The sequence below is a fragment of the Xenopus tropicalis genome, chromosome 3, assembly GCF_000004195.4.
Source record: "Xenopus tropicalis strain Nigerian chromosome 3, UCB_Xtro_10.0, whole genome shotgun sequence".
Classification (NCBI taxonomy): domain Eukaryota; kingdom Metazoa; phylum Chordata; class Amphibia; order Anura; family Pipidae; genus Xenopus; species Xenopus tropicalis.
This window is the reverse complement of record NC_030679.2, coordinates 66,801,320-66,820,194: the sequence shown is the minus strand read 5'-3', so window position 1 is coordinate 66,820,194 and position 18,875 is coordinate 66,801,320. Positions and strand designations below refer to the sequence as shown.

Below are 18,875 nucleotides of genomic sequence, written 5' to 3'. Positions count from 1 at the left end.
TTGGGAACCCTGATGTTATTATTGTGGGAACGGCAGCAGGTTGGATTTCCTCCAAGTCAATAGGTAAAATCTGATTGGCTGTTCTCAGCTCTGCCCACTTTTGGGCATCAGACAATCATCATATTTTCATTCAGGCTGACCCCATTACTATGTGATTCAAGTTTGGGGGGTGTAGCCTGAAAGTTGTAAGATTGGCAGCAGTTCCAGTTTTCCCATTAAAGTTAATGGGTGAAATTTGATTGGCTGTTGTTGGTCCCTCCCACTTTTCTTTTTTTAAAAGAAACTTGAATGGGTAGTCACCCAGTGACTGACTGTGTAAAGTTTGGGAACCCTGGCAACAAACCAATAAAAATCAATAGGTGAAATTTGATTGGCTGTTGGTGGCTCCATCCACTTTTCAAAACTAAAACTGCAGTCCCCTAGTGACCAACTGTGAAAAGTTCGGGGACCCTGGTGTTATTACTGTGAGAATGGCAGCAGGTTGAATTTCCCCATTGAAAGTCAATAGGTAAAATTTGATTGGCTATTGGTGGCTCCGCCCACTTTTTCTAACCTTGAACTGTGGTTACCTGGTGCCTAACCATGCAAAGTTTGGGGACCCTGGTGTTATTACTGTGAGACTGGCAGCAGGTTGGATTTCCGCCAAGTCACTAGGTAAAATCTGATTGGCTGTTCACAGCTCCGCCCACTTTTTAGCATCCAACAATCATCATATTGTCATTCAAGCTGACCCCATGACTATGTGATTCAAGTTTGGGGAGTGTAGCCTCAAAGCTGTAAGATTGGCAGCAGTTTCAATTTCCCCATTAAAGTCAATGAATGAAATTTTATTGGCTGTTGTTGGCCCCTCCCACTTTGGGGTCATCCAGAAAAGTCCTTTTCATTCGAGGTAATCCCATTAATATGTTATTTAAGTGTGGGGGGTGTAGCTTCAAAGCTGTAAGTGCGGCAGCAGTTTGAAAACCTTCCGTCTAAGTCAATGGGAAAATTGGGGTGTTTGGAGCGGCGCCACAGAAAGACTTGCTGGTAAGGCTTTGAGGGCAGGACGAACGTCTTGCAACAGCAACCACAAAAATAAATCAAGGTTTCTTTATCTCACTGACAATAGCGTCTCACTGAGAGCATCAAGGACATCTTTCCCTTTCTGCCACTCTGGACTGGTCACTATCCCAGAGCGGCTACGTGCCGCGTCACTACGCACTTATATATGTGTCATGTGCCTCAGTCTCGCGAGATTACACTCCTGCCGTGTGGATTCGCTTTCCGGAAGAGTCAGAGAGATATACATATATAGTTACTTGTATACTAACTGTACTGCGGGACTTTTAAACAACGTCCCGGTATTGCAGGCTGAATTAAAAAAAAAAGAACGGCGCTGTACCGGGGGAAGCAGGGCTGTTGGGCGGTATGAAGTAGGGTAAGTTTGGTGTATAAGAAATACTTCTGTTGCCAAGCTTTACACACAAGAGGGACTTTTGGGCAGGGCAGTGTGCCAAGAGGGTACATTTGGTGTGTGCGATTTCATTCTTACATAAAATGTTCTGCGCCTAATAGTGAGAACTAAGGTATCTGTTGAAGGAATGCATGTTTGTGCACAAATGGGCTGCTGCGATCTGCTGGTCCCAACCTCAAGACTAACTGCTATATCTAGCTGTCTGTGGCACCCCTGCTGTAAGGATATAGCATAAAGTTTCTGACTTATGGTGTAGGCTTCTCTTCCAACCAAATAGTCAAGCCAGTATGATTGCTATTCTTGTGGATGTAAGCAGATGTTTATTGGGAAAGGTATTTGTTTTGGTCCCATGTATGTGCTTGCAAGTTCAATCAAGAATTGTAGTTGTGGTTAAAATTACTTCTTTATATATGGCGAGCAATTACCTTTTTTTTTCTTTCATAAAAAATGGGTTTTCTTTTACATTTTGGTGTTACTTTTCCTAGTAAAATGCAAAGAACACGCTGCAAATGCATTGGTGCCTTTAAAAGAAGAAAAGGATGGGGGGGGGTGTAGGGCTCTGGGTGCTCTCATTAGAAATATGGCATTAAAGGCTCTTAAAGGGTTTTACATCCCAAGGGGTTGGGTAGCAACATGTTACTCACGAGCCACTGGTAGAGAGTGATTTTTTTAAAAACAATTTGCAATTGGTCTTCATTTTTTAATTATTTCTGTTTTTATTTATTTCATTTTTGTTTCAACTGCTATCTGGTTGCTAGGGTCCAAATACCTTAGCAACCAGGCAATGGTTTAAAACTGTAGCCTCACAGAGCAGTAGTTTTTAACACAAAAGAAACCCTGTTTTAGTCAGATCATGTTGTATCTGCTTTCTATCCATATCTGTCAGTGTTGGGGAAGAACTATGGTTTGTCAGTGCTGACAGCATTTGTTAAATTGTGCCTTACATGAGGACTGAGTTTGCACACTGAGGGGCACAGTAACGGATTGTTGAGCTTCAGTCCTTTAATGCCAAATAAATAGGTGCTCTATTAGCAGAGAGGTAAATTTCAATATATCAGTATAAGAGATTAGCCCAGGCCCAGCTTACTACTAATGTCTGCTTTTATTTTTTTGGTACAAACAATTATTCAAATAGCTATGTTCACATTTATTGATTACTATGAATTCCTTTTTTATCCCATCAATGTTTTCCTTGCTTCTTAAAAGACTAATGATCCACACTTTTCTACATGTTTTTTTCTATTCTATTAAACACATTTTCAGCTTTCTGAAATATAGTGGTCTCTCTTTTTTTGTAGGTTGATTCCATTGGTGCTATGTGTTCACTGGTATACCTAAACCAAGTGTATGAACAAGTGTATTTCACCACCTTAATAAGATAAAGTCTACCAATGTAGACTGTCGTGTGCAGGAGGTAACATTTTACTTTGTACTTTATTACTAAATGAAAAAAGGGTGTTTTTCCAACATTTACATTGTGCAAATACCAATTTTATTTTTTCTCATTTTTTTTAGGCAAGTTGGTAAAATGGTGAAAGTAAGAAACAAATGTCGGATATTTTGCCTTTCTGGATGAGAAACTGAATTTTATCTTCAAGTTCTGCCAAAATCTGTTTACATGTGCAGGTCACTTCGATATTGTGTTAGTCACTGTCTTTATACAGCAATGACAAGGCTAGAAGAAGCTAATAGGGAGGTCAACATGTATTCTTCAGTGAGATATTTGGGCTATTTGGCTAGAATTAGCTTGTTAGTGGCCATATGTATGGGCCTGTATGTCAGATGGGAGCAAACAGCAGATATATTGATACTAGTAATATTTATATTGGGCCTCTTCATCCTTGGAATTGCAAGCATTCTACACTATTATTTTTCAATGGAAGCAGCCAGTTTGAGCCTTTCCAATCTTTGGTTTGGATTTCTTCTTGGACTTCTTTGCTTTATTGACAGTTCAACATTTAAGCATGATGTAAAAGAAGAGGCTACAAAATACTTGCTTCTTTCCTCCATAATTATAAAAACTTTGTGTGCTTTGGTGGAGAGAATTTGTGGCTGTGTTCGACACCGGCCAACTCTCTTGACATCTTCTGAATTTCTGGAACTGGTTGGATTTGCAATTGCCAGTACCATCATGCTGGTACAAAAGTCTCTAAGCATAATCTTGCTAGTTGCAGCATTGGCCATGATCATAATTGACCTGCGAATGAAGTCCTTTCTGTCTATTGCAATCCTAGTTGTTTTTGCATCAATTACGCCAGAGTTATTTTTCAAATCTTTGGATATTCCTGCGAACCCATATGCCTTATCTTGCTTTTTTTTCTGTATAATAAGCAACCCTTTTCTTGATGTATACTTCAGTGGACTGTCTGTAACAGAACGCTGGAAACCATACTTGTACCGTGGAAGAATTTGTAGAAGGTTTTCTGTTATTTCCATTGGATTAATTGAACTTGTTTTTTTTGTGTTTGCAGCTCTAAAACTAGGTGATTTACAACTTTGGTATTTTGTTATTCCTGGATTCTCCATCTTTGGGATATTTTGGTTGATCGGGCACATAATATTTTTGATTACTCTTTGGGGGTTCAATACTAAACTTAACGAGTGTCACAAAGTATATTATACTCACAGACTAGATAACAGCCTAGACAGAGTTATGGCTTCCAAAGGAATGCGCCATTTCTGCCTTATTTCAGAACGATTGGTCTTTTGCAGTCTTCTGGCAACAATCATCCTAGGTGCTGTTTCCTGGCAGGTAAATATGTTGTTATTCACTTCTTATTAGTTTAGTAAATGTATGTAAGAATCCCTTAAAGGAGAAGGAAAGGCTAAGTCACTTGGGGGTGCCAAAATGTTAGGCACCCCCAAGTGACATTAATTGCTTACCTTGTACCCCGGGCTGGTCCCCCTGTTAGGAGAAAACAGCACCAGCCCGGGGCACCTGGGGCGATACGCTTCTTCCTTCCTGCTGCATTAAGCTGTGAGTCTGGTGCATGTACAGTAGAGTGAAAAGCCGGCTTCTCTGTTAAAGTTCGGCTTTTCGCTCTACTGCGCATGCGCGCGCGGCGATACAGGAAGAAGGAAGCGCTCGCAGCTACCCCGGTGCTGTTCTCTCCCAACGATTAAAGTCACTTGGGGGTGCCTAACATTTTGGCACCCCCAAGTGACTTATTTTTTTTTTTACTTTTCTTTGGTTTTCTCTAGTTTTAGTGCCTGCAGCTGCATCAGGTAGCCTCAGCTCTGTCAAATTCAGGCACAATGTGTACTCATTTCCTATTGGTTGCCACTCCATACCAATGACAGCATGGCCACTGACAATATTGAATTGTCAAAATTCCACTGTGGCTGCCTGATGCATCCTGGGGTTATGATTTGGTAAAAGTTAAAATTTTTTAAAAAAACTAAGTTCAATGGCTTGCCTTAACAAGCCCTTTGCTTGATGCCCACAGAAGTACCAGTAGCACCCAAGCAACATCTAATCTTCTGATTTTGTAGAGAAAGCCCCTATATATGGCATACTGTGAAACATTGGGACATCTTATTCTTATACAAACGTTATTTTCTTTCTTTTTATATCTACTCTTATAAAGTTGCTAAAAATATTTTAAATATTTAAAATGGCATTAAAGGAGAAGGAAAGGCAAAGTCACTTTAATCGCTTCCCTTGTACCCCGGGCTAGTGCCCCTGTTCAGGGAAAACAGCACCAGCCCGGGGTACCTGTAGCGAGCGCTTCCTCCTTCCTTTTCCTAAAATGCCTTTTCTGTTAAAGTTCGGCTTTTCACTCTACTGCGCATGCGTGCGCACGGCTGGTGCTGTTCTCTCCGAACAGGGGCACCAGCCCGGGGTAAAAGGTAGACGTTTTAAAGGAACAGTAACACCAAAAAATGAATGTGTATAAAAGTAACTAAAATATAATGTGCTGCTGCCCTGCACTGGTAAAAGTTGTGTGTCTACTATAATTTATATAAATAAGCTGCTATGTAGCCATGGGGGCAGCCATTCAAAGGAGAAAAGGCACAGGCACTTAGCAGATAACAGATAAGTTCTGTAGAATACAATAGTGTTTTATCTGTTATCTGCAATGTAACCAATGCCTTTTCTCCTTTTTTCCAGCTTGAATGGCTGCCCCAGGGCTACACAGCAGCTTATTATATAAATTATAGTAGTGTTACTGTAGCAAACACACCAGTTTTACCAGTGCAGGGCAACAGTGCATTATAGTTTTATTACTTTAAAGCTCTTTCATTTTTTGGTGTTACTGTTCCTTTAAGTCACTTGGGCGTGCCTAACATTTTGGCACCCCCAAGTGACTTTGCCTTTCTTTCTCCTTTAAAAAGTGAGCTATCCATTAAATAGTGTATTGAAAATACTGTCGTCGTTATGTATTACACTATGTATTATTCTCAAAATAAAGAGCTAATTGGTATGTGTGTTTTATATTAGAGGGACAAATTCAGACTTTAAAGAATTCCTGTCATAAAAAAATGGCATAAAATGCCATATGAAGAGCATCCGAACTCAACATATTTTTTATGCAGATTTTTTTTTTTTTTTTTTAAGCCATTACATCTTTATGTGACCTATTACTGTCAGCTACACATTTGCACACAACAATAGCATCTATGTAAAATAAACATAAATTTAGACTGCATATCAAGGCATTAAAGTATTGATGTTGCTATAGTTCAGCAGCTTTATTTAAATATTTTTGTTGCACACATTCATAAATATGGCAAAAATGTTTTGTTTTGTTTTAAACTAATTCAGACACACTATAACTATTTGTAGTTTTGTTTTTTAAAATTGTAAGATTATAATAGTTATGATACATTCAATTTTATAACTGGTAGGGGTTTTCAGTAGTGTTCATTTTTGTCAACATTTGCCTGCAATATGTATTTTACACTTTATGTGTTTTCCCCTCTTTGTTTTGCTTGTTAAAATTGCAGTCATCGAATGGACTCTTCATTAGTATGTTCCTCATTGTATTACCACTGGAATCCATGGCACATGGTCTTTTCCATGAACTTGGCAACTGCTTGGGTGGAACAAGTGTTGGATATGCCGTTGTGATTCCTACAAATTTCTGCAGGTATTCCTGATATATCATTTTAAAACTAACTTTTAAATACCTGTATATGAAGTGATTATAGATAGCCTTCACTATTTTCCTATTTTGTAAATATCTTATAAAAGAGCAGTCCGACTTGTGGCACACAGGCACACATCTTGATCTTGGGAGTTTTGCCTTTAACCATGGCTAGCTTTAGGCACCTTATTAAGATGAACGTGAAATGTATGTGTGTATTGTTTTAAAGAGAAAACTTAGAGCATAGACAAATGGATAAGTGTAAGTACAGGCACATTAGGTAGAATAGGATGCATTGTTTCTGCAGAAGCAACCACTCATGAGTACTCATGAAAACTAGGAGTGGTCAAATTCATTCCATTATTGGCCCTCCACCACATAGTCAGAAAAAATTCTGGCCTTTGGTACCACAGAAGTTGGATAGCACTGATCTAGTATATTCTGTTGGGTCAGGCAATTTGTGTTGGTGTGCCTGGTAGGTTATTATCCCAGTTTTTTATTCTGTCTAACCTCATCTTCGTTATCCTCTGGTTTCAGTTTTTATTTTTCTACAGCTTAAATAAATACATTTTTGTCACTTTCTTTATTATTCCTAATTTTCAACCTTTACTAATCTGATTTTTGCAGTATTTGTTGTTTCCAATAACCTTCAATATAGCCACGTTGCTTTCATTTTACTTTTGACATTTTTGCAGATGTATAAACCTAAAACAATATATATTAAATATCCTTTTAAAAGTCCCCTAGCTGGCCAACATGGTAAATAGGAGTGAACAAAACTGTTTGCATTAATGTATTGTGTGTGTAATTCTAAACTTTTTGAAACAAATGAATACATCATTATGCATGCCATATGTAGTAGGTGTTGTGGCCTGTGGCACAAATATATTTGTTTTTACATTTTAGTAAAGTAGCAAAAATGTTGTCTTTAATATATAAATTAAATATATTTTACCTATATTTTCTTTTTTCTTAGCCCTAATGGTCAGCCCATGCTTCTTCCACCAGAACATGTGCAAGAATTAAACTTACGATCAACAGGAATGTTAAATGCTATTCAGAGATTTTTTGCTTCTCATATGATCGAAACATATGGATGTGATTACTCTACCAGTGGACTAACTTTTGATACTCTACATTCAAAGCTAAAATCATTTCTTGACTTAAGAACATCTGATGGACCTAGACATGATACATACATCATATACTATAGTGGACATTCACACAGCACTGGAGAGTGGGCATTAGCTGGTAAGCCTTTGCAGTTGTTGTTCTACTTTGTTATCCTCTGAGTGCCAGTCTCATTTTGACCACTGTGGTTCACTTGGGAAGAATCCCACCAGCATCTGCTTTTGAGAAACCTAAAAGGGAACATGTGGCGTTTAACTGCTGGTCCTGTCCAGGAATGTGCAGGAATTCTCTCTGAGGCTGATTTAATTATGGGCAGAAGAGCATTTGCAAGTGGCAGTCAATCATATATTAGTTTTGTATAGTCTACCGCAAGTTAAAAAAAACTAAAGTTAAGATTTCATTTGTTGCTAATGGCAGCTGCACTTTAGCATTTATGTTCCCCGCCATCTTTTTTTCAATGGGAAATGGGTGCCCATTCTTGTAAAATATCATGTTGTACAGTTAAGGAGAGAGTGTTTTTTGACACTTGAGGCTGAAAATTATTCCTGCAAGCCACTTTACTTTGCATTTTTCCATTATTGTGACAGCCATTAACAAACAGAGATATGTGTGGATCAGCATTGTTTTTTAAAGTAATTTAAAATAAATTAGTAGCATTAAAATAGCAGAGAATGCATGGCCTTTTTCTTACCCTTTTTGTCTAAATCATGAAATTCTGTGACTGTTGGAAACAGCTGTATTGGCTGTTTGGATTTTTAACTATACATGTCCTTCAGAAGGTAAAGCTCCTACTTATATATAGTTTAATACATAATGATACTATCCCCACAGAAATACAGAGCAAAGTAATAGCCAAAAAACAGGAAACTCTGTGGAGTGACATTTTTTGTAAGAATCCACCATTAATCAGTTGTTTAGAGTTATTATGATTATTATCATTTAGTTATGATTCAGATAAATAAACAGTTACTTACAAAGTGTACATTTTAGAACCTGGTTGTAAAAATGGACAGTTATAGTTGCATAATAACAAAAAAATGGGTTTCTTATGCTTGGGTGCTATTTTCATGTCTATCACTAGAAAATCATCAACGAGCACATTTAGCAATGCAAATGATATCTGAACTTGTTCTGAATGCCACATTCTGAAATTGTTCCAGCCTTCAGGAAACTTGCTTTTTAGAAATGTAAGGGGTCTGTGGTGTTTCAGAAATTATTGCCTCTGATTGTATTTAATATATTTGGGGCTAAAGTTCCCACTTCTCACTGTATTTTATGTACTTTTGCCCCTCAATATATAATGTATTTAGGATTTGGCTTTATTGTTCGTAGAAGTAAGTGTACCATTATTTTAAAAGTACAAACCTGTGTGTTCATATATCTCCTTTACTGTACAAGCTAATTAGGGCTAATGGCACATGGAGCAGTTTTTCCACAGTGTATTTTAGCTGGAGAGAAATGGCTGAAGTCACCCTAAATTATTGGGAGGCAGTATATAGGCAGCTTTGCCTGATTACCACTTTCTACAATTTACAACACTACCAGCAGTGCTATAAGCACAAATAAATCCTTTAGCAGAGGTGTCAGGGAGCTGCTATCTTGTTACCTTTCCATTGTTCTGCTGATTGATTGGCTGCTGGGTGGAAAAGGAAGGGGTGATATCACTGCAACAGTGCAGCAGTAAAGAGTGACTGAAGTTTATCAGAGCACAAGCCACAAAATGGGTTTCAGGGCAGAATTTCGCTGGAGCAGCACTGTTAGAGTAAGAACCCACAGAGTGATTGTGTAGATCTCTGCTATCGCGGGTGACTAACTGCTCCGAAAAGGCTTTCCACCGGAGTTGCAGGTGGAAAGCCCTTTGTAACTTTCGAAGTAGTGCAAAGTTTCCTCCTGCATGCAACTTTGCGCGACTTCAGAAAACTTTGGAAAAAATCTTAATTAGAGGCTTAAAAATGTAGTACAGCTAAACGGCAGTATCATGGTTGATCATGTTAACATGTACAAAGGTGTCTTAATGAGATATGGGGTCAATAAAAAAAGTGACCCAAATGGGGGAGTCTAGGTCCTTTATAAACCCTAAAATAAAACTGGGTTTCCTTTTATGAGTCCTTGTTACATAGTCCGCAATTCCTTTCTTAAAATATTTAAAGTTGCCCTAAAAGCCATAGCAGTCCTTGTCAAATATTGTACAGCTTTGGTGGAAACAATCCCTTATACCTCCATGGCTTAATTTCACCCTTTTTGTGTGGGGTTGAAACGTGTAGGCATTGCCGGTAAAGACCCTGAATCTAAAAAAAAAAAAGCCATGAAAAGTAAAATGTATTGCATCAGCAGTCAAGTCCCTAACAGCTGGCACCGTAGAATTTACAGTACCCTGGCGGGCAAGTGGCTAGACTATTAAATAAGAAATATTTAATATTAAAGCATTTATAATACATTTTCCACATGCATGTTTTTCTAATTGCATTCTGCATTTTCTTAATAAGAAAAGTGAAAGATCTTGTAATTCTAATTCCGGTTTTTATTTACGTAGAGCAAAATGTAACAGCTTTTTGGCAGTGTTTTGATGTTTTCCTATTTGCTCGATGAGTCTTCTGCTAATCTGTGGATTATTTGCATAGAAATATATTTTTCCTGTTAGATCTTCTAAATCCAGCCATTACATACTGATGGCAAAGCTAGAGGGTATTTGCTAATATAGCAGTTCAGCACAAGTGATTTACATTGACAGATGGAACAGACTTGCCATTCGTTTTTTTTAATCTGGGCAATCATCCTGCCTCTGGAGGGAAATATTATAAAATAAAATGTTAACGCTATCTTGTCTTATCTGAGCTCTACAACTGATAATATGAAGCAAATAGAGTATATCTGCCATAACTGCATTTGTGGTTTTAAAGGACACGTAATGCCTACATTTGCATACAATGTATATCAGTTGGGCATGTCTCCCCCACCCAAATGCAATCATTTGTACTGCATATATCCCCTCTGCTTGCCAGCACCATCACATTTCCTAAAACAAATAGTAGCTTTCACCCAGTGGCCATTTTTCCTCTGATAAATAATCAGATACATAAATGCACAAAGACCCTTATTCAGCATACATTTCATCAAGAATACAGGCTCACATAGGCACAACTGTTTTTGATAAAAGTTCTGCTTTGTTTGAGCTGAGCTCAGGAGCGGAGGTTAGATGCAAAAAAATTGAAGCAGACAGCTAGAGCTGAGTTTCTATGGGAACCAGCAACACCATCTCTTCACTGGCTGCTAGACTTGGGGGCGTGTTTAGTAATCTGAGTTTACAACAACTGAGCATGCCCACAAGCCAACAGCCAAAGCTAATTCCTTAGGGAGGGGGCTGAGTGGGTTACAGGAGCAGAAGGAAGGGGATTAAGGGGATGTTGCAGCCTTACTATTAACCTCTGGACAACCAGTGTGGCAGGTATTGAAAGATTTTAAAGAGGCTGTTCACTGATTAAATTTTAGTGGGGGAGTTTACATGTCCTTTTATAACGGCAGTTATAGAATGAGTAACACAGAAACCAGCTCCAATAATAGTAACTGAAAAATTCCTGTACTGAGTGCTATCTATATCATAAAATAACTTTACAGAACAATTCTAGCAGCTTGGATGTTTCATCTATGTCCCAAGAAGAGCTAAAACTATGGTAATTACATTTCTATTATACTTACAGGAAAAGTAAAGGCAAATTCACTAGGGGCTGCCAATGTGTTAGACCCCCCCCCCCCCCCCCACCTCCAGTGAACAGCACACACCTTAGATTTTCTAGGGTTGTGTTCCTGCCTGGGTGGTGTTTCCCCAGCGATTGCCTTCGAGTGTCCTGGATACCGCAGTAGTGTAAAATTGGACTTAATAGTGGCATGCGCACTATCCTGATACTGCAAAGGATCACAGGGCATTGCACAAGATGGAGGAGCGAGGTGCAGACAAGCACCCAGGGCCGGTGCACTTTTCACCAGACAGAAGACCAGCTTGAAAATATTCACAAATAGCCACCCCCCCACACACTCATTGAGTTTGCCTTTAAATCAATATCTTTTCTTTAGGGTTGATCATGTAGTGAACTTGTAGTATTCAAGTGTCCATTTTGTTTATGCCCCCTTCAATATTTAGGAGAGGACATGGTTGTTCTGTACCATTTGCACTCTGGTTCATTGCTCCAGTAAGATTTTGCAAGATGATGTGTCCAGTTTACTACAACAAACTGATTTAGCTGCAGCATAAAAAATAGACAATCTTGATAAAAGTTCAGTTTCTTAACATTAGCACTGATAAATTTGATGTTTATTTGCTGTGAAAACTCAAATCAGTGCTATCATGGGGTGATTTTGTAAAATGGTTTATTTGTCCGAATCCCTGCTCCTGGCCGAACTGAGTAAGAATCCTTAAAATCATGTGACTTTTTGTCACATAAACACGGAAGTTGAAAATTTTTCATATGCAAATTAGGATTCAGATTCAGTACGGTTTCACAAATGATTCTGGGTTCAGCTGAATCCTAAAATAATTGATTCAGTGCATCCCTACTTATAGGTGACTGATCAAAACATAATTGCGTATTTGTTCCAATGGTTAACTGTACCAACAGTTGTTGTTGTCGTCCAACAACCGAGACTGTAATATTTTGTATGTAGCTAGGATAGTATTGGACCCTTATAAACTAGCTGTGCAATCTACTATGTGCTAATTCTCTCTATTTATATGTCTACATCAGTTGATTAATTTAATTAACTTTGCTAGTGTTATGGTCTTAATTCATTTATTTGATTTGGAGGGACAACTTCACCTTAAAGGAACAGTAACACCATTTAAAGTAATTAAAATAAAATGTACTGTTGTCCTGCACTGGTAAAAGTGTTTGCTTCAGAAAGACTACTATAGTTTATATTTGGGATGCGCTGAATCCAGAATTCATCCTTTTTCAGCAGGATTTGGATTTGACCGAACCCACGCTTCTGGCCGAACTGAATCTATATCCTTTAAAATTACATGATTTTTTGTCACATAAACACAGAAGTTGAAAATCATTCTTGTTGGCACTTCCTTATCCTAATTTGGTGACTGATCAAATTTAAATGGCTGCCTCCATAGCAACAGAACAACCAATTTATATAAACTATAGTAGTGTTTTTCTGATTCAAACATACAGTTTTAACCAGGGCATGTTGCCCTTTACTTTACCCTGCTTATGTACTTTTAATTACAACGATTTTGTGGATTTTTTGGGAAATTATTATAATGTATGTTTCAATTTCTTACAGGTGGTGAAACATTGCGTTTTGACACTCTTTTGGAATGGTGGCGAGAGAAGAATGGTTCCTTTTGTTCGCGACTTATAATTGTTTTGGACACAGAAAGTTCCCAGCCTTGGGTTAGGGAAGTTCGCAAAGTCAGAGATCAGTATGTTGCTGTGCAAGGGGCAGAGATGGCAAGGGTTGTAGATATTGAAGAAGCAGATCCTCCCCAGATAGGGGATTTTACTAAAGAATGGGTGGAGTACAATTGTAATTCTGACAATAATATAAATTGGTCTGAAAAGGGCCGTACTGTAAAGGCAGTTTATGGAGTATCAAAAGCCTGGAGCGACTACACTTTACATTTACCAACTGGTAATGATGTTGCAAAACATTGGATGACCTATTTTCCTCGCATTACATACCCACTTGTTCATTTAGCCAATTGGTGCGGGGCTCTTAACCTGTTTTGGCTTTGTAAAATTTGCTACAAGTGTTTAAAAAGGTTAAAAATGAATTGGTTCCTTCCAGCTGTACTTGATACAGGACAAGGCTTTAAACTGGTCAAATCTTAGTTATTGTTTGGTAACTGTAAACTCTCTGCATTTTGCTAAAGGAAAAATAAAACATTTGCTATCCCTTTCATATGGGGTGAAACATCATGCTACATAGCTACTATTTGTTATAATAAAATAGTCTTTGTGTTGAACTGTTACTGAGAGCATTTGCATGTGTGTGAATGTATGCGAGTATATCTGTGTTTGTGCGTGTGTCTTTGTAACAATATGTTCATTAGATGGACAATTGGACAGTAAAACTGCTGCCATGTTACAGTAACATGAGGGGTTCTCCAATACTGCCTCCCCTAGAACATGGGATATAACATGGTAGAACATTAGTACATCTTTAAAATTACAATATTTCATGCTCCATTTTTGTGAGCTTGTGTGCATTTATAAAACAAGATATATGGTGGTATATTTTTTAAAATCAAAATAGGGAAAGTGAATCCTATTTTTTTTTTTTTTAAATGAATGGTCACTTATTTATTAATAAGGAAAACCCACTCAAACTCAAACATCTTGAAATTTTTTGAGGTTACGAGCTCGAAAAACTCTAAAACTTTGAGTTTAAGAATATTGCTTGACTTTGCCTATGACAACTCCTATTGAAACTCACAAGCTTTTTTTTACAAATTTTTACATTCAAGTGTTTAGGTTTTTTGCACTTAATAAATCCCTGACGTTCATGCTTTTGAGCCATAACTCAAATTCAAGTTTTTAGGCACAAAAAAACTTGAATTAAGAAAAAAATCAAACTTAAAAATTGATAAATAAGCCCAGTATATATTCCCAACAGTCAGAATAATTTTAAATCAGTTGACACATTTATTATTGTAGCACATGTGAGCAGACACAAAATGTAATGATGTTTTTTGGGTTTTTTTTTGCTGCCATCGCTTTTTGCCACGCATCATTGGGGGACTCATTCTGCAGGGCTACCATACTAGTAATGCACTATATTATGCTTGCTTTAGTAATTCCTGCTACCTGGGGGAACCAGTAGTAAAGCAGAACATATGGTCAAGAGAGTTATTGAACCATCATTTATTGAAGTACGTAAGAAAACAATTCTTTATTGTTGTTTTCTAATTATTTGGATATATTTATTTAGAATATGAGCCATTTTCATATACAAAATTAATATTAAAATGCCCTGTTAATATAGGTATTATGTCTCTCATTTAGAATAATTACAACCTATTTTTTCCAGGTGAGACACGTTTTTTTAAAAAAAAAAAAAAAACCTAGTATGATTGTTTTTCATTCATCGCATTCATCATAGATGTATGTTATTTTATCCAAATCAGTAAAAGCCGTTACTAAAATATAGTATTTGAAAAAAATTTGTGTTGCATTGTTTAAATGTGAATTCATTCTATGTGTGATTTAATTTGTAAGCAGATGAATTGCATGGCTTTCTTGATGCCTGAACAAACTTTTGCAAATATGATACCTGCTGCATATTAGAGATGAAGTTATCGATAGAACAACCAGTACCAAGGATTACAGCAGATAGAACTCAGGGATGAACATGCCATTTGACAAATTGTTTTATGCCTTGTTTACCATCCAATCTATGCAATGTATTCAACCCTTTCAGAGCTGAGTGCTCATGAATTATTCTTGTATGTATGTATCTATATGTTTCAAACAGTTTTATGCAACATTCTGTCACACAATCTTGATTGCTTGTTTTGTCTCAATGTTTTTTTAATATGTTCAAAAAAGATTAGTTAAACAAATATATTTGATATCTTAAAGCTTTATTTGTGTAATGTAAATAAAACATTGTAAATGATTTTTTTATGTTGAAATTAATTTGCTTCTTAAAGAATTTTACAATACGCACTTTGTATCCATAGTTACATACGGTTAAAGACCCGAGTCCATCAAGTAAAACCCTTCCAAGCAAACCCAACACACACAACCTATACTTAACAATCTATACACTCACATACATAAACTATATATACAACCACTAATACTAACTGTAGATATTAGTATCTCAATAGCCTTGGATATTCTGATTGATCAAGAACTCATCCAAGCCCCTCTTAAAGGCATTAACAGAATCTGCCATTACAACATCACTAGGAAGGGCATTCCCCAACCTCACTGCCCTCACTGTGAAAAACCACCTACGCTGCTTCAAATGGAAGCTCTGTTCCTCTAATATAAAGGGGGGGCCTCTGGTGTGCTGATTGCTTTTATGGGAAAAAAACAACACCCCCTATCTGCCTATAATCCCCTCTAATGTACTTGTACAGAGTAATCATGTCCCCTTGTAAGCGCCTCTTTTCCAGAGAAAACAACCCCAACCTCGACAGTCTAACCTCATAGCTTAAATCTTCCATCCCCTTTACCAGTTTAGTTGCAGTCTCTGCACTCTCTCCAGTTCATTAATATCCTTCTTAAGGACTGGTGCCAAAAACTGCACCGCATACTCAAGGTGAGGCCTTACCAGGGACCTATAAAGAGGCAAAATTATGTTTTCATCCCTTCAGTCAATGCCTTTTTTTATACAAGACAGCACTTTATTTGCTTTAGTAGCCACAGAATGACACTGCCTGGAATTAGACAACTTGTTATCTACAAAAACCCCTAGATCCTTCTACCATTCAGTAGATAGTTCACATTTCTATTATTTCTACCAAAGTGCATAACTTTGCACTTGTCAACATTGAACCTCGTTTTCCAGTTTGCTGCCCAGTTTTCCAATTTTGTCAAATCGCTCTGCAAAGTGGCAGCATCCTGCATGGAACTTAGTTTTGCACAATTTAGTGTCATCAGCAAAAATAGATACAGTACTCTCAATGCCCACCTCCAGGTCATTCATAAACAAGTTAGAAAGCAAAGGGCCAAGGACTGACCCCTGCTGTACTCCACTAACAACACTGGTCCGATTAGAAAATCCTCCATTTACCACCATTGTAATCAGCCTTCATCCAGTTCTCTATCCAATTACAAATATTATGTTCTAGGCCAATATTCCTCAATTTGATCATTAACCTTCTGTGAGGTACTGTATCAAACGCTTTAGCAAAGTCCAAGTAGATGACATCAACTGCCATACCAGCATCGAGGTTCCTGCTCACCTCATAAAAGGCGACTAAATTAGTCTGGCAAGATCTGTTACGCATAAAACCATGCTGGCACAAACTTATAGTATTGTGAACTGCAATGTATTCAAGTACCCTATCCCTTATTACCCCTTCCAAAAGTTTTCCTACTACTGATATCAGACTAACAGGCCTATAGTTTTCAGGCTGAGAACGGGATCCCTTTTTAAATAACGGCAGCACATTAGCAATTCGCCAGTCTCTCGGCACCATGCCAGACCTCAATGAATCCTGAAAAATTATGTGAAGAGGCTTGGCAATCACAGCGCTCGGCTCATTTAATACCCTGGGATGAATCCCATCCGGTCCTGGACCTTTGTTTACCTTTACATGTTCAAGTCTCTTTTGAATTTCCTCCTGAGTGACCCATGCGTCAGTAGCTAAATTACTAGAACTGGGCATATTAAAAGGGAAGCCTCCATTAGCTGGCTCCTCTGATATATAGACAGATGAAAAATAAGAGTTCAACATTTCTGCTTTTTCCCCGTTCTCATCAACCAACTTACCCCAACCCAACTTACTTGGGGCACACTTTCCAACCAGGGGCTCTCTTGCTCTGTTTGTTGGGGGCTTTTTACTTTGAAAGAATGGTGCCCTTTCTACCTACCTACTTTGCTAAATCTTTGTTTGTTGACTTTGCTTCGTCATCCAGAAGAACCACCAGCCAACAAACTGACTTGAGGCATTTATTCTAACCATGGGCTCTCTTGCAGCTGAGACAGGAATAGAATGCAAGACTTTGTACTCAAAAGGGTTTTCCCTCAACCACTGCTCTGTTTCCTGGGGGCTTTTTATTATGAATGGATGGTGACTTTTTTACCTACACATTTTGCTGAATCACTGTTGATTGAGCTTGTTTCATCATCAAGAAGATCTGCCAGCCAACAAATTTACTCAGGGTGTGCTTTGCAACCAGGGGCTTTCTTGCAGCTTTGCAGCTAAGGTGAGAATTGAGCTCAGGATTTTGTACTCCTTTCTACATACTTTGCAGAATCATGGTATGGCTTTGGGGGGGGGGGGGGGTGGAAAGAGCAGCTGTGTTATAAGAAGCAGTTCAGTAGTTAATTAATTACTAGGTACTATATTCTTTTGGTACATTGACTTTGCTTCATTATGAAGAAGAACCACCAGCCAAGAAATTTCCTTGAGGTGTGCTTTCCAGCCAGGGGCTTTCATGTAGCTAGGGTGGGAGTTGAGCTCAGGATCTATGTGCTCCATGGTTGGTTGCCTTAACCACTGCACTGTTTGCTGGGGGCCTTTTTTTCTTTGAAAAGATGGTTCCCTTTCTACCTACTTTGCCAAATCATTTTATGGCTTCAGTGGTGTGGTGGAAAGAGCAGCTGTGTTATAAGAAGGTTGCATGTTGAATACCTGCGTAATTTATAGTTACTATATGCTTTTGGTACATTGACTTTACTTCATCATCAAGAGAAACCACCAGTCAAGAAATTTACTTGGGACATTCTTTTCAACCGGGGACTTTCATGCAGCTAAAGTGGGAGATGAAATCAGGATCTTGTGCTCCATAGGTGGTTGCCTTAACCACTGCCCTGTTCACCAGGGGCCTCCCATTTTGGAAAGGACGGTTACCTTTCTACCTACTTTGCTGAATAATGGTATGGCTTCAGCAGTGTGATGGAAAGAGCAGCTGTGTTATTAAAAGAAGGTTGCGTGTTCAATACCTGCTTCATTTCTAGTTATTATATGCTTTTGGTACATTGACTAAGGCAGCAGTCTAAAAATGGATTGAACATCTCAAATAGTGCTGCAAAGTCTCCTTCTTGATAAATAGGAATTATAAGAACTTAATAAAGCACAGTGGGCAACTTGAACTTTTCTCTGCAGTCAGTTGCACGTCAAACCATTTTAATTAAAGGAGTTTTATTCAAAATTAATTCCTTGTTATAGTTCTGCATGACGCTGCTAAGTTCGTCCTGCCTTCCTTTCCAAATCAGGTGCTACTGCTTCTGTTAACACTGGGGAACCCTGTTCCCTCATAACCCTTTACCAATAGGTGCAGCACATTTTGCCAAAAGAATAGGGGGCAAATATATGGCGCAATTGCACCCAATTTGTGATGAAGCACATGAGCTTCCAAATTGCATCAAGAGAATTACACACTTGTGTCTGTAATGACAATGGAATTGTAGGGGAAATGATGCATTGTGAGAAAAAAACATGGCAATTGTGATTGAAATTGCACTGTGCCCTACAGTCCAAATTCAAGTATAAATGACCCGCAGAGTACACATCTTCTCAGTGA

General features: G+C 38.1%; 1 protein-coding gene across 1 annotated transcript; it reads left to right on the top strand.

The window, feature by feature from the left end:
* The first annotated feature begins 1,225 nt into the window (after positions 1-1,225).
* On the top strand, positions 1,226-15,291 carry tmem168 (transmembrane protein 168). Its single transcript, XM_002932815.5, has 6 exons — positions 1,226-1,417; positions 2,752-2,867; positions 2,969-4,205; positions 6,401-6,543; positions 7,517-7,791; positions 12,958-15,291. Exons 3-6 carry the CDS (start codon positions 3,072-3,074, stop codon positions 13,503-13,505), a joined length of 2,100 nt encoding a protein of 699 aa, XP_002932861.1. The 5' UTR covers positions 1,226-1,417; positions 2,752-2,867; positions 2,969-3,071; the 3' UTR covers positions 13,506-15,291.
* The last annotated feature ends 3,584 nt before the right edge of the window (positions 15,292-18,875 follow it).

What these genes read in the sequence shown, in the direction of transcription:
- tmem168 (XM_002932815.5), top strand. Translation starts at nt 3,072, where the DNA reads ATGTGCAGGTCACTTCGATATTGTGTTAGTCACTGTCTTTATACAGCA. An exon ending in TAGGTGCTGTTTCCTGGCAG is followed by an intron (nt 4,206 to 6,400) that starts GTAAATATGTTG and finishes TTAAAATTGCAG; the next exon opens with TCATCGAATGGACTCTTCAT. An exon ending in ATTCCTACAAATTTCTGCAG is followed by an intron (nt 6,544 to 7,516) that starts GTATTCCTGATA and finishes CTTTTTTCTTAG; the next exon opens with CCCTAATGGTCAGCCCATGC.